This window comes from Macrobrachium nipponense, chromosome 16, assembly GCF_015104395.2.
Source record: "Macrobrachium nipponense isolate FS-2020 chromosome 16, ASM1510439v2, whole genome shotgun sequence".
NCBI lineage: Eukaryota > Metazoa > Arthropoda > Malacostraca > Decapoda > Palaemonidae > Macrobrachium > Macrobrachium nipponense.
Window position 1 is genome coordinate 19,536,763 of NC_087209.1, and position 13,915 is coordinate 19,550,677.

Here is a 13,915-nt window from a genome sequence, read left to right on the forward strand (position 1 = left end):
TGACTGCTCTCATGATAAGAATCAATTTCAAAGAATTATACAGTAATGTTTCACTAAGTACTCAATACTGGAATACTACAAACACATACACTTTTGTAACAACTCTGCTGGTTCTTTAAAAATGAATGAAGAAACTTTGTGTCAGGTATTTTACTCATACCTTGTATCCTACCACATAAGTAACATGCAGTTTTTCATTAAAGAATGCATGTGTACGTATATGCATTTGTCTAACACACAACTCAAAATGCACTTTCAGGTTACTGACTGAAAAAATTTAGCATCATTATACAGTCACCAAAACGTGAGTTATTTTCAATGGTGACTGTATAGTCTTTCAATACAGGTGGAAGTTAGTTATTTATCTGACCTCACACAGCTGTATGTGATGAACATGTAACTACCATGTGGGAAAGGCAAAGACATTAAAAACTCAAAAACATGCTCCTCATTAGTCCCTGAATGATCTTAAGTGTTCATTCTACCATACTCTTTTTACACAGTATTTTGGTTACTTTGGATATTTTTTATTGCTGTTCCAACCTCTTGCTTTATCCTTGGTTGTTTGTTACCTTTGTGTCTGACCTTGCTTCAGTTAATTGGGGACTCATCCCCCCTCTTCTTGTTTTGCCCGAATACAGACCAGCCTTCTGTCCATGTCACAGGAATTTTCTATAGCTGGTTGCTACCACTGATGGAGTGCTCCTCGGCAACTGCTTCATTCGTTGTCATTTATGACTAATGACTTGGCTGCATTTTTCTTGCCAAGGCTTATGGTTGGCTCTTTTATGTGAGGGACCAACATCATGTCTTCTGACTGGCTTTGGTTTCTACCAGTCTGCTCTAACGTGTGGTTGCTCTCATCCAGACACGTAATGGAAACTTCATGACAGCAAGGGCTTTTTGGGCTATCAAAAGTGGCAATACGTAGGCATTACCATATAAAAGCAGTGTGGTATATTTTTAGGACTCAGGAGTTAAATCCTGATTTTTTTGGTCTACTTTGTTTTTAGTGTTCAAGATTTAATTTCAGAGTTTTCTGGCGACTTCAGTTTTTTTTTTTTTTTTTTTAAGATCTTCTGATTACTTAAAGTCATCTCTCAATAGAACTTTAAAGAAGTTCATGTTATGCACCAAAAGCATTAACAAAAATAAACTTACTGAATAAATACAAGTAGCCGAGACATTGTTATCATTAGTATAAAGTAGTTTCATCAGATCACTGACCAAATTTACAGCATTTAGTTCTCACTGAGCTGGCCCTAACATTTGTCATTTTTAATTATATTGTTTAGAATATTAAATTACCACTATTTTAATTAAATAGTATTTTACAATTGCGTTGCTTGAAAATTTCTTTAACAGATTTGTTTCCAAAACCTAACATTTTTGTTGATTATTTTGGGCATTCACACAATACTGTTAATATTACTCCAGTCTGTACATCTAGGGACTGAATCATGTGAGCTATCCATCGAATATCCATGGTTCACACGATTGATAGAAAAAGTGTTGCTAGTGCTCACAAAAATTCCACTGAATTCTACTGTGGCAAATTTTCACACATACATCTACCTTACTTTTGACAAAATACATGAAAGAATAAAAATGATGGTAGGAAAAACCACTGCAAGACTTCTGAAGAATATTGCATTAATCTATTATTCTAAAGGTAGGGTCAATTTTTCCTTTAAATACAAAACAAAAATGTTTGGCAGGATTTCTGCAGGTACAGTAGCCTAAAAATATTAAAGACCACTTAGGAACATAAGAACAAATATGTACAATACTCCAAAAGGATAACTTACGTGCTAGCTCTACTTCTAAGTTGACACGAGTTGTAGTGCGTCGGAATACATTTTTCAGGAGCCTCGCAGTTTCTGTGAGCCTGTAAAGCAACCATTTCATTACAAAAAGGGTATAGCTACTGCAATGGAGCTCTGCCTAACTCTAAAGGTAAAATGTAGATCATAAGTTGTACAAAAGAAATTGCAATACAATGGATATTTCAAGAATAATAGAGTAAATATTTTACAGCTAAAATACTTGAAAACAAAGCAATGTGAATGACTATGACTGTATTTAATCATACATAAATAAAACCAGCATATTTTAAAAACCAGATAAGCCTCAGCATTTAAAAACTAACATGAGATGCAAAAGTAATAATAATACATACAACTGTAGGCACCACTAACCCCAACTTACATTTAATGAGTATGGCAATTTTCTTCATATGTAAAAATATATGTACATAAAATTATATATATATATATATATATATATATATATTATATATCTATATATATATATATATATATATATATATATATATATATATATATATATCACAAATACATACATACATACATACATACATACATACATACACAGCATCAAAGCCGAGGCGACAAAGTACAGTTACAATACACAAGAATGCTTTTATCCTTGTTTCTTGAAAATTCTCTAAATCAAGCATTGGAGTTATATATTCCTTCATATAGCGCTATTGCAGGTTGGGCAGTAATGCCTGACCTTTAGTACAGGATAGGAAAAGATAAGTAAAAGTGAATGCGATGCAACATTTACAAAAGAGGAACAGCGTGCTACACAATTCATATGCAACGCATTTTCAGTTTAATGATTGACAAAGAAATACAGATATTCCACATCAGGATATTGATTAAGGGATGTTATGGAACACAGACAACACAGCATAATATACAAAGACATAAACAGAAAGCCAACACTGAAACAATAACTAGCAGTTGTATTAGGAATATCATTTACTAGGTTACTGATGAATCTGTTTATATCTGCAATGTACTATGTATAAAGAAACTTACTTTAAACTAGAAAATCTTATTTTTTATTGTTTGTATTATTAAATAAAGCACACACCACTGTATGTATTCCTCTTGCCTCTCACTGAAGAAGGTATCAATAGCTATGTTATGAATGAATGACTAACAAAATTGCTTTGCCAGTATAAAAGTACAAAAACACAACCAAAGTCCTTGTTGGAAACTACTCCCAAACTTAATTATGTCATGGGTCTACTGACAGAATTGAAGGGATTACTACAATTAAAAAGCATGGGAGTGAGTTTAAAGTGTATGTAGTATACTTAAAGGATTGCTTTTCCTCCCAAGTTCTTAAAAATGATTTTTGCTAGACCTGAATTTATGATAAAAGGAAACTTGTTTCCCTAAACTTACCCTTGAAGCAGAACCACAACCCAAGTGATATATTAACCTCTTCAGCAAAGATCCAAATGGTTAATTATGTCCAATTTGATGGGTTTCTAACTGATCCTCCATTGCTCTCCAATGGTACTTCATCATCTTGTTCAATTAAACTTTCAGTCTAATACCTAAATACACTGCATATGATCAAATTCAAAAGATTCATTAATAAAAACTTCCATGATCTAAAGAGCTCATCTGTTTGAATCTTGGCCATATTGAAATAAAATGGGTAAAGATTTAATATAATAATCTTCCTAACTACTTGCTGGAAAAAAAAAAAATCATCCCCAGAGAGCTAGTACTGATCTAACAAGTTCAAAGCATTAAACATTTTCAAAACCATTCAAATTAAATTGCACGAATACCACACTACATAACATCTTATGAAATAAACTTGGTTGACAGATGCTAGCTTTATAATTCGGAGACTTTAAACTTTTCTGTATTTTTTAACTGAATTTTAAACAGCAAAGCCTTTTGGGTCCTTTTGCATATAAACATAACTATCACCTGGTACATTTTTGAGGGGCAAGATGAAGGTTAACTTGCCAAATTTGCATTTGTGCAGCCTTGCATAAATCTAAAAACAGGTGAGGAGAGCTATGTAGAAAATGAAATGTACAGTACATGCCTTCTGGAATATACAAAGGGAAAATATGAGGGGAAAAAAGAATGACTACAATTTGTCTGTAAGAAAAAGAAAATACACAATAACTGCATCAGTTCACAATGTACATCTGAAGAATGTGAATGTTAATTATTGAAAAAAAAAAAAAAAATCAGGGAATGGTTCGTTCATTTTCCTGTAGCATGACACAATCTTAACAAGTCATTAAATAAAACTGAAAGATGAAACTTTTCTTGAACAAATAATTTGTAAAAGTGGGTAGTAAATAATGGTGTATGCCTTCATTCATGACAAAAAGTATGCAAAATCCAACTATGTACGTACATGGAAAAAATGGGATTTCTTATTAAACATTGTTTCTTTAAAACCATATAAAGGAACGAAAGACTTGAAATGTATACATGTATATACAGTACTATATGTAAAAGCTTAAAAGGTTCATAAACTTGTTTTTACTGAACAGAATAGGTGTCTATAACTGAAGTAAAGTACTATAGCTATTCTATTGGCAATACTAACTCCAAAGCAAACCTTCACGTCACAAGGAAGACATAAATAAGGACTATTTTCTTGATTTCATATAGGGGATTAAGGACTGGTAAAGGAAAAGGACAAACAGAAAAAGACGACGACTCTGTAAAGTTTGAGAAAGAAAATTTCACACAGTACTTTGATATAAACCATGGAGTGAATAAACAAAGTTATAGTCCGGGTGGAGGTTACTCACCTATGCGCCACCCCTATCTAGTAAGGATGAAGGGAAACAACCGCCTGCTGGGAGTACACGTGGATCAAGCCAATCCAGTATGAAGGGAACACTTTTTAAAAAGGGAGGATTAGAGGGTGTGAAGAAAAGGAGTTATGGGCACCACAGCATGAGTGTTACATCAAAAGGGTGGGAGAGAACTAATTAAAAGGAAAAATATAAAAGGAGCAATAACAACATACATCTCCATGCAATAATATACATACTAAGGTTGTACTTGAGAAAAAACACTTTGGATAATATACAGTGATAAGCTCTTGCAACAACCTTACTCTGTTTAAGTATCCAGTAAAATATTTTACATCAGCTAATGATTCAACATTGTAACAAAAGGTTGTGTTCTAAACTTGAAGAGTTTTTCTTAACTGATCATTAGTTCATATTATTTCCCTATTAAATCATGAGCTAGTCTTTGCTTCCTCATCTCAGTATTACTAAACTCATTCAAATAATTTCCTCACATCAATCGTGGACATGATTCACATTACCAGATAGTCACTACTCCAGAACAAATAGAACAAATTCTACTAATTTTCAAGCAGTCTCACAGTGTAAAGTTTCTAAGAAACAACTCACAAGAGAATAAAAAATAAACAAACAACCCCAATGTATCACTGATATTTCAGTTTTCAGTTCTTCCAAATGCTAGGGCACAACTAAAAATAAAGCCGCAGCATGTCATACCATATCTGATAGTATAAAAGAAACAATACTACAGAAAGACCAAGATGCCAGTAAAAATACATATTCAACTCACAACTAATAAATACTACATACTATGGGGTAAAAGCTAAAAACAAGACGCAAAAAAAAAAATTAAAAAAAAACACATTTCTTGCACTAAAGGGGCATAGGAACAACAAACTAAAGCAATACACCTATATGTATATTTAATATAAGAAATACTACATACATTTAGAAGTAGCTTATGATATTTAAAGGTGTTTTGGTAAGTCCCATTGAAAGAGCTTATGGTTAGTTTAATCAGATTTATGAAAATAGCCATGTATAATACCTGTCTGGCATAGGGATTCCATACTGTATTTTCATATTCATGCCTAAAGTCAAGCTATGTTTCAACAGGAAGCTTATATAACTTAATGTAGTTTTTTATATATCTTAAGTTAAATAAAATTTTTCTTCATATTTGTATTATGCTTTCAATCACATTAACTCTTATGATTAGCTACCACTCATATGCCTAGTGCATGCTCTCACAGAGATGCTCTCTTTCGTTTCCTCTCGAAGGTCACATACGTACTGAAATACCTCAACAAATTTGGTCTTTGTAAAAGCAATTGGAGGATTGAAGGGTCTAATCTTTACAACATCTCAATTCTCTTGCAGACATCACACCTTATCAGTAAAGTGTCGATGGCTAGGCTTTATTTCATTAATGCTATAATAGTACTTGATTAAATTGAGCCTATCATGGTTTTTTCTAACAAAGCTAAAGATGCAAAGACATGTCCTAATACAGTTTATACTTGAATTCTTCAGAGAGTTGATGCAGTATTCTTTATTCATAGATTATTCCCCAGTAAGGATAATGTCTTGACCTAGTTTAGACATTGCTAATAATAACACTAACCTGCCACTATAACTATTATTAAGTTCGTATCCCACCGCTATAACCATTATTAAGTTTGTATCCCACCTCTATTACTATTATTATTAGCTAAATGAAAAAAATAATGTGAAGTTCTCTCAATATATCTTCATCAGTAATTCCCGGCCTAGTTTAAAGTTCAGTCAGGTGAAGAAATATACTATCAGGATTTTAACCTAGTCAACATTTGCTTATCCAATAACAAATATTACTGAAATTTTAACAGTGGGTATCAAATATGTACCTTGCATTCAGGGAAATACTAAGTTTTAGGATAATAATGGATAGTAACAGTAGTGTTCATAATTCTGCGCCTGAAAGCCGAAGTGATCACATTTGGAGAGACTTAAAATTGAATTCCACAACTCAGCAATTGCAGATGTCTTCATTGTCTAGTCTTGGTAATTTCATTATCAACTCTCATTAGGGATGAACCCAAAGTGTCTTTTCTACATACAAAAATCAGACCTTATTTGATAAATGAAGCCACTTTAAGTATCAGGCAAGACTTTAACTGAAAATGTTGATGATTGATATAATTCCTTGAAATAATTTGTTTCCAACACTATAATTATTATCTTTAGCTGTAAACTGGTCACATGAAATATAATTTTTGTTCATTGTTGGTCTCCATTCTTGAATTGGGTCATGTGGCTTATCCATCAAACACCCATGGGTCAAACACATTTAACCAATATGAAGACGAGTTAATATGTCCTCTCAGGATGAATACCACAGCTCAATAGTGGGTTAACTTTTTAAAACTGTTTTTATCCAATTCATTGCGCCAGGAAGTACCATTAACTTGAGATGATGGGTTTTACAGACAAGAAAAAAACCCATAGGAGAAAATATATATTTGAATTGGTTACAGCAGTGGCAGCTTTGTTTCTTCATCAGCACGTAGCTACATTTCCCTTAAGGCTGACATGAGTAGGGAACCCAACATTTACACCAGCTACAAATAATTTGTATAGATAATGAAATCTCAATCTACTGGACAAAAGAATTTTTTGGAAAATAGTTTTGAAGGGTTTCCAAAGCACTTCTAGAACCACTAAAAATTATAAATCTTTTTGGTTACATTTTTAATAACCTGGACTACGGGCCCCATCACATGCAGTCCTGCTATGAAAAATGCTTTATTACGTAAAAGAGAACTGGACTGTCTCAGTGGATAGTATTGTGCAAATCCTATACCAGACAGGGATTTGAAGCTATCAGCATAATTGTTGCACTGTGTGCTGCTTCATAATGTTCCCTGATATGAATAGTTTATGGACATGTTGTAGGTAAATGTATTATAGATTTGTGCTTTGTGCACAATCAAAGATACAGTTGACTTTCAGAAGAGGACAACAGTATGACAGACACTGCTTGCTCTTAATTTTCTTCCTGTAATTCTATATATAATTTCCTGACTGGTATAAATATGATCCACCCAAAAAACCTCCCTTACAAAAAAAAAAAAAAAAAAAAAAAAAAAAAAAAAAAAAAAAATCTGCTCTAATATAAATATATAAGGAGAAATTTTAATGTGACTTGTAGTTCATTCTAATTTAAGAATGTAAGGGAAGTTTACAAATTCCCCAACCTTCCTTCAAAAAAAGCTCCATCAACCTATTAGGTTGATGGAGCTTCTTTTGAAGGAAGGTTGGGGAATTTGTCCAAACAGTGTTATTTCAAACCAAACCAAGCCGTCTTCAAACCTCTCCATACAGTAATGTCTCATTAACAATTATAGAGCACTAGTATAGTTTAGCATTTAAGTGGAATCATCTTGTCAAAGCTATGCAGACATTACAACAAGTGACTGAGAAAGGTGGGATGGTGGGTTCTCTTAAACAGGCAGTCTAACCAAATAGCTAACCCAGTTATTGAACACCAACATCCAGGTAAGAAAAATAAGAAAACTTATTACCCAAGTGGGGAAGATAATGAATTTCTGAATCAGTGGTTTTCATCTCTTATGAACACTGTAAAAAAAATCCTGTACATCATGAGATATTTGTTACTAAAGCTGAAAATTTCAAACAACACAGTGAATGTGCAAGATAACATGCTCCCACCCTTTTCAATAGGGGGATAAGTGGTTAGGGAACAACAGTAAGAAATCAGTCAACTCTGTTAGTTATCTAAGTGACAGCATTTTCCCAAGCAACAATTAATATATAAAAATACATATATGTAGTATAGCTTTGTTATCAGTATGACCTAACAGAAAATATTTCATGCTCTGTCCCCATATGAAATTCTGTGATTTGTAAAATCAGACAAGATAATTCAAATTACACTGAAGTATGAAGACTATTATTCCTTAAAAAGCTCAAGATATCTGTGGATTTTTGGGATAGTTACTAAGTATAACAAACTTGCAATTGTTAACATACAAAAAAGTCTTCACTGCCTTAAAAAATAATCACATAAAAACTAGAACTAAAAATATGCTAATAATTTTGATCTTTTACCCATTTAATGCTCACTAATGCAAAATATACTTTTACTTTCAACTTCTTACCTCTAATCAAGTACATATAGGGTTTTTATTTTCCCCTTATGTAAATTATAACATTGCATATAAAATTCAACAGCAAAATACAAATGGAATAAAAAATATGCTCATGCATTTACACAGTATTTCATAAGTGAATTATAAAAATACCAAATGCTCTAAAGTGTTAAGAAGAATAAGAAGTTTAACAGCACAGCTGTGTTCAAGCGTGTAAAAAAAATATAACTGGGTGTCTACAAGGAGTCTGAATTTACTTGGGGTAGAAATAGCATATCATCCGCTTGGCATGCACTACTGATAAACATACCATAACCATGCAACCATTCTCTCTACTCCCATGCCCTTAACATAATGCAATCAACAAGCAAGCATATAAAAAAGATATTCCATATACGCAAAAGACACTACTGTAAGCAATAATTCAGTGTTTCCAAGTATAGTTCACTTTAAGAATGCTTATTTAAGTAGGTAATTTATGTTAAAAGTTAAATATGACAAAATAAAGGCATCCTTTGACATAAATGAGGCAAAGCTCTTCTTTAAAATTTATGAAATTAAAATTACCATCACAATGGAATGTGGCCTTAAGATATATCTATTAAACCATGCAGAGGAATTTGCTTAAATACTCAAGCATTTAACTTTTCTCACGAAGCACTGCATCTTTACAAAAAAGCAATTTAAAATATTTTACATTCTACACTTTAAAAATCCAAAAGAAAACTGACAGCTCTTTTATTTAATTGCTATATTTGGATAAGAAAACAGAATTCAATTATAAATTTTATTTGACGTTCTGAGATCTTTCTTATATTCAAAAGTACCATGCATCAAGCAGCTAATACTCTGAATACGACAGAACTGAGAATTGTTAAAAATACATGCTGGATAACTAATAATAATAATAATAATAATAATAATTATAATAATAAATAAGGCAAATCAAAATATGAAGTGCTGTCATCACAGATCTTCGTTGTCACCTAATCTACATCCATTAAAAAAATACCTTAAGTAACTGTAATATCAAGGCAACAAAAAGGAGTATATTTGTGCATTATATTTGGTCATGGGCAAACAATAAAAGGGTTTTGTCTAACATAAACTAATACGTACATCTAAGCATCCCCTACACTAAAAGGAATGTTCTGAATGTAAAAACTACTCAACAAGGGTATAAAAATTAAACACAGGTCACTACAGAGAAACTACAACTATAGACTGATGACACCTTGACTTTATAAGTTCCTATAGAAAAAATGGGTACAGTAATTAATAAAATAGTAGCTATCTGAAATTAAAAGCCCTAAAACATCATACAAACTAAACACCTCCAGGTTATTGTAATAGAAGTCTTCTGTTCTTCACGATTTGCGAATCATGTACTTACTTTTTTTACATTAAGGAATTGCTTATTCCACTCCTAGTGAACCTGCACACAGTCTTAGTGAATATACAAAAATGTAGTAGAAAAAGAACGATTTGAATGACCATAGCTGTTTGTAATACATTTAATATCCAAAATACAAAATTTTCCAGTACACACTGTAGTACATACTCATTTCCCTTCATCATGCCATTAATGAAAATAGTACATGGAATCTTTTCTTTTCTTAGAGAGACCAAGCAGGTATTTGATTCAGATGAATTGTGTGTATTTAGTATAATCATACCTGACACCATTAGTGCTGAAACACAATGTTTCAAGATAAAAAACTACTCTATATGTGATGATATGTTTATACTGTAATATATACCTATGATATATTTAATAAAGTAAACCGATTATTGGTAGAAAAAAAAACGATCTCATTATTGTTGGCTGATATAGTTAGATATTACAGCAGAAACTAAAAACAAAAATTTGGATGGAGTCTAACATGGTCTCCAATAAACAGACAATAATTTCATCCCTGAAAAAGAGAACCATTAGCAAACTGCATTTTTTGAGGACGAGGATATTACAAAGTAATGATGCCTTTTTGGAAAAAAAAAAAAAAAAAAAAGAAAAAAAAAAAAAAAAAAAAAAAAAAAAAAAGATGATGATAAGCCTAGTTATATCTTAGTATTTTCTAAATTAATTAGAAATAAACAGCTGCAAACTCCAAGAACTAACAGAAATGCTAATTTAAAATTACTTATTTTTCTATTTCAAAGCTAAACTGACAATGAACAAGTAAAAGAGGAGTACTTCGTGTCTTCAATATGTACATGAAATTCCATTGAAAGTTGTGGAAAATCATTCTCTGGTTCAGACAAAGGTCACTGTCAAATACTTCCTAGAACATGTAAATACGTACCTAGAAAATTCCAAATACAAGCTTACAGTAGTAAGTACCATAACTGACTATATTCATTACAACCCCTAAAACATAAGAAGCTTATCCCATGCATAACTAACCGAAGTCAGAAAATCCTCAATGCTCTGCATCTACATTCATTAGGTTTTGTGATTCAACAGCTTTTACAACATAACATTGCTCTCTCAGATTGTATTTGTCTCTGTGCCAGCTGTGTCTTGCTTCAAGTTTTTCCTGCTTTAGTGTTTCTAGCATATGTATGTGTGAAGAGAATTGACATTCATGTCTTCATTTTACTGGACTCATAGTAATTACCTGATCATCTATTGTTTTCTAAGAAGGTCTTTGTCAAAAAGTGATACTCACCAAAAGTTCATGAATTTTGCAAGGACCGCCCTCTTCCCTTTCAGTGTCTAACTCTTTTTGTGTAAATTTAATGTATAATATTCGGGTAAACTATGGGTTTTCCTTGAATGCTAACTTAAATAAAAATTTCCTAGTGGCCTTTTCTTTCTGCCTTTTAATAGATAGTAACACAGTATAATGTGAGGTCTGGATTAAGGGTTGTTGATGTCCCTCAGGCTATTGCTTATGTGCTGTGTGAGTGGCCATTTTTAATTATGCTCCAGCTATATAATAAATGAATTAGCACTGCAATTAACAAAAACTGTAATACTGACATCTAAGATGTAAAGTTTGCCTAGCCTCTAAGCACTGCCTACAAATGCTCAACTTTACAGGAAATATGTACAGAATATTGTAAATACTGTATATTGTTTTCACCTATCACTACCTATCTAATAAAATCTACCATAATAAAGTTCTCAGATGTGTAAATTCTTCTGATCTTAGAGTTAAAATTTCATGGTAGTTATCATGTCAGTTCCTGAGCTAAGGATAAAAAGAAGTATCTGACTCCTATACAAAAACCATTTAAAAGCATTTTTTAAAATAAGAAAAATCATTCAATCTTTGAACATACAGTTAATGGCATGACAAATAGAAAGAATAATGCTTTGCACAAAGGTCACTTCAGTTTCAACCATTTAGATGACAAACAACTATTCCAAAGGTTTATAAATATTCTCTCCTTGAATCTTTAGATTACAATTAGTAGACTATTTCCAGCATTCCTTGGGATGTGATTCACAAAATGCAGTGCACAAAATACATACCTGGTATCTTTTAGGACTTTATAAATGTCAATGATGTATCTTATAATACAAGCTATATATGAAGATGAAACTAATAATGATAACCCTGTTTCTGAGATTCACTAAATTCAGTACAATATTTATATTAAAGTGTTTTTTATATCCGAGTGTTTTTAAGTAATTAAATGTACTAAGACTAAAAAATTTAAAAATAAATATTGCCAATTAAATAGTTGAAGTACATCATGTCACAAATCTTTAATCCTCTCATATGTCAAAGGCCTCTAAATATCACCCAAAAACCATAAATAACATGATAATGCACTGTTGTGAGATACCAATATACAAAAAAAATGTCAAGTACATGTTGTGAGATACCAATATACAAAAAAAATGTCAAGTACATCTACAAACACTGGTATGTTACAGCACTGAAATATATAATGTACAATAAGTATATGTCTTCAGTATGATATGAATTTTCATTCTACATCTGTTTTTTTACAACTTAGCCAGGGGATGTATCGCAGAATCAAATACGACTAAGGGACAATACAGAATTTAATGCTTAACCGCCACAGTCCAGGGCTAATGTATGCTAATGCATACACCCATGACTGGGGTAAATCTAAGGATGGCCAATTTGGAAAAAAAAAAAAAAAAACACAATTAATGGAAGAATATATATATATATATATATATATATATATATATATATATATATATATATATATGTATATATACGTATATATATGTATATATATATATATATATATATATATATATATATATATATCATATATCACATGGTATTTGAAAAAATTCTAAAAAAAAGTCTGTACCTTCCATGAGAAGTTGTAAGTGAATATTTCCCACCCCTTGCGGGCCTCTCTTCCTTACGACAGTCATAAAAAATGAGCTAATTTTACAGTTATAAGCATTCCTTCTAATATTTTTATTTCTATTTTGTCAAGTTTAAGTTACAGCTCAAACAATATAAAAAAAGACAAGAAATAAAACTGGGAACAAATTCCTAGCATACTGTAAAATATTTATGATGCTCCTTGGATGGGAATTTGTGACAACATTCCCCCTTACTACCTCGAGCAGGACTGAGGGCTTCTCAGCTCACTCACTCTTATAGGGTGATCTAAAGTTGCCAATAGTGATATATATGGAATTTGGAACATTTTTTCCCACAAAATTTGTTCAAACTGTATGGCACCAAATCTTGATCGTCCACTGCCCTGAAGCTATTATGTGATCGTATGTAAAAATACCCGAGCTGTGGGGGTTAATACGTATATAAAAGGGATGGGGGAGGCAGCAAAATTTCAAGATATAATAGAACTATGCTGCTGCATACTATTCAAATTCAATTGCCCTGTGTGATCTTGATAATAACCAAGCAACTTTTACCTATAATACATGGGGATGGCAGCACAATCAATACTTGATTCAAATTTACAACTCTAAGTACAATATTTTCATACCTAGTACTGATTGACAGTCATACCAAAATAGTACTTTTTTAAACCAAAATTTTTTTAAAATAACTCATTAATATTAGTCTTATTCTGTGACAACAGACCAAGCTACACTGACTTGAAGAGTTGAAAGAAGAAAGGTTCCACTGCACATGCCCAGCACACACACACACTTGCTCACCTGCTACATCTCAACTCTATGAACTTCTCA

General features: G+C 31.9%; 1 protein-coding gene across 4 annotated transcripts in view; it reads right to left on the reverse strand.

The window, feature by feature from the left end:
* LOC135195588 (probable phospholipid-transporting ATPase IA) overlaps window positions 1–13,915 on the reverse strand; it is a 291,149-nt gene that overhangs the window by 39,945 nt on the left and 237,289 nt on the right. For 3 of the 4 annotated variants that reach the window (XM_064221906.1, XM_064221903.1, XM_064221904.1), the window contains one exon: window positions 1,809–1,888. The exons of the other annotated variant lie outside the window; for it this stretch is intronic. In XM_064221906.1, the coding sequence (XP_064077976.1) occupies window positions 1,809–1,888 (80 nt within the window). The remainder of the gene's footprint in view (window positions 1–1,808; window positions 1,889–13,915) is intronic. 4 annotated transcript variants of the gene reach the window in all.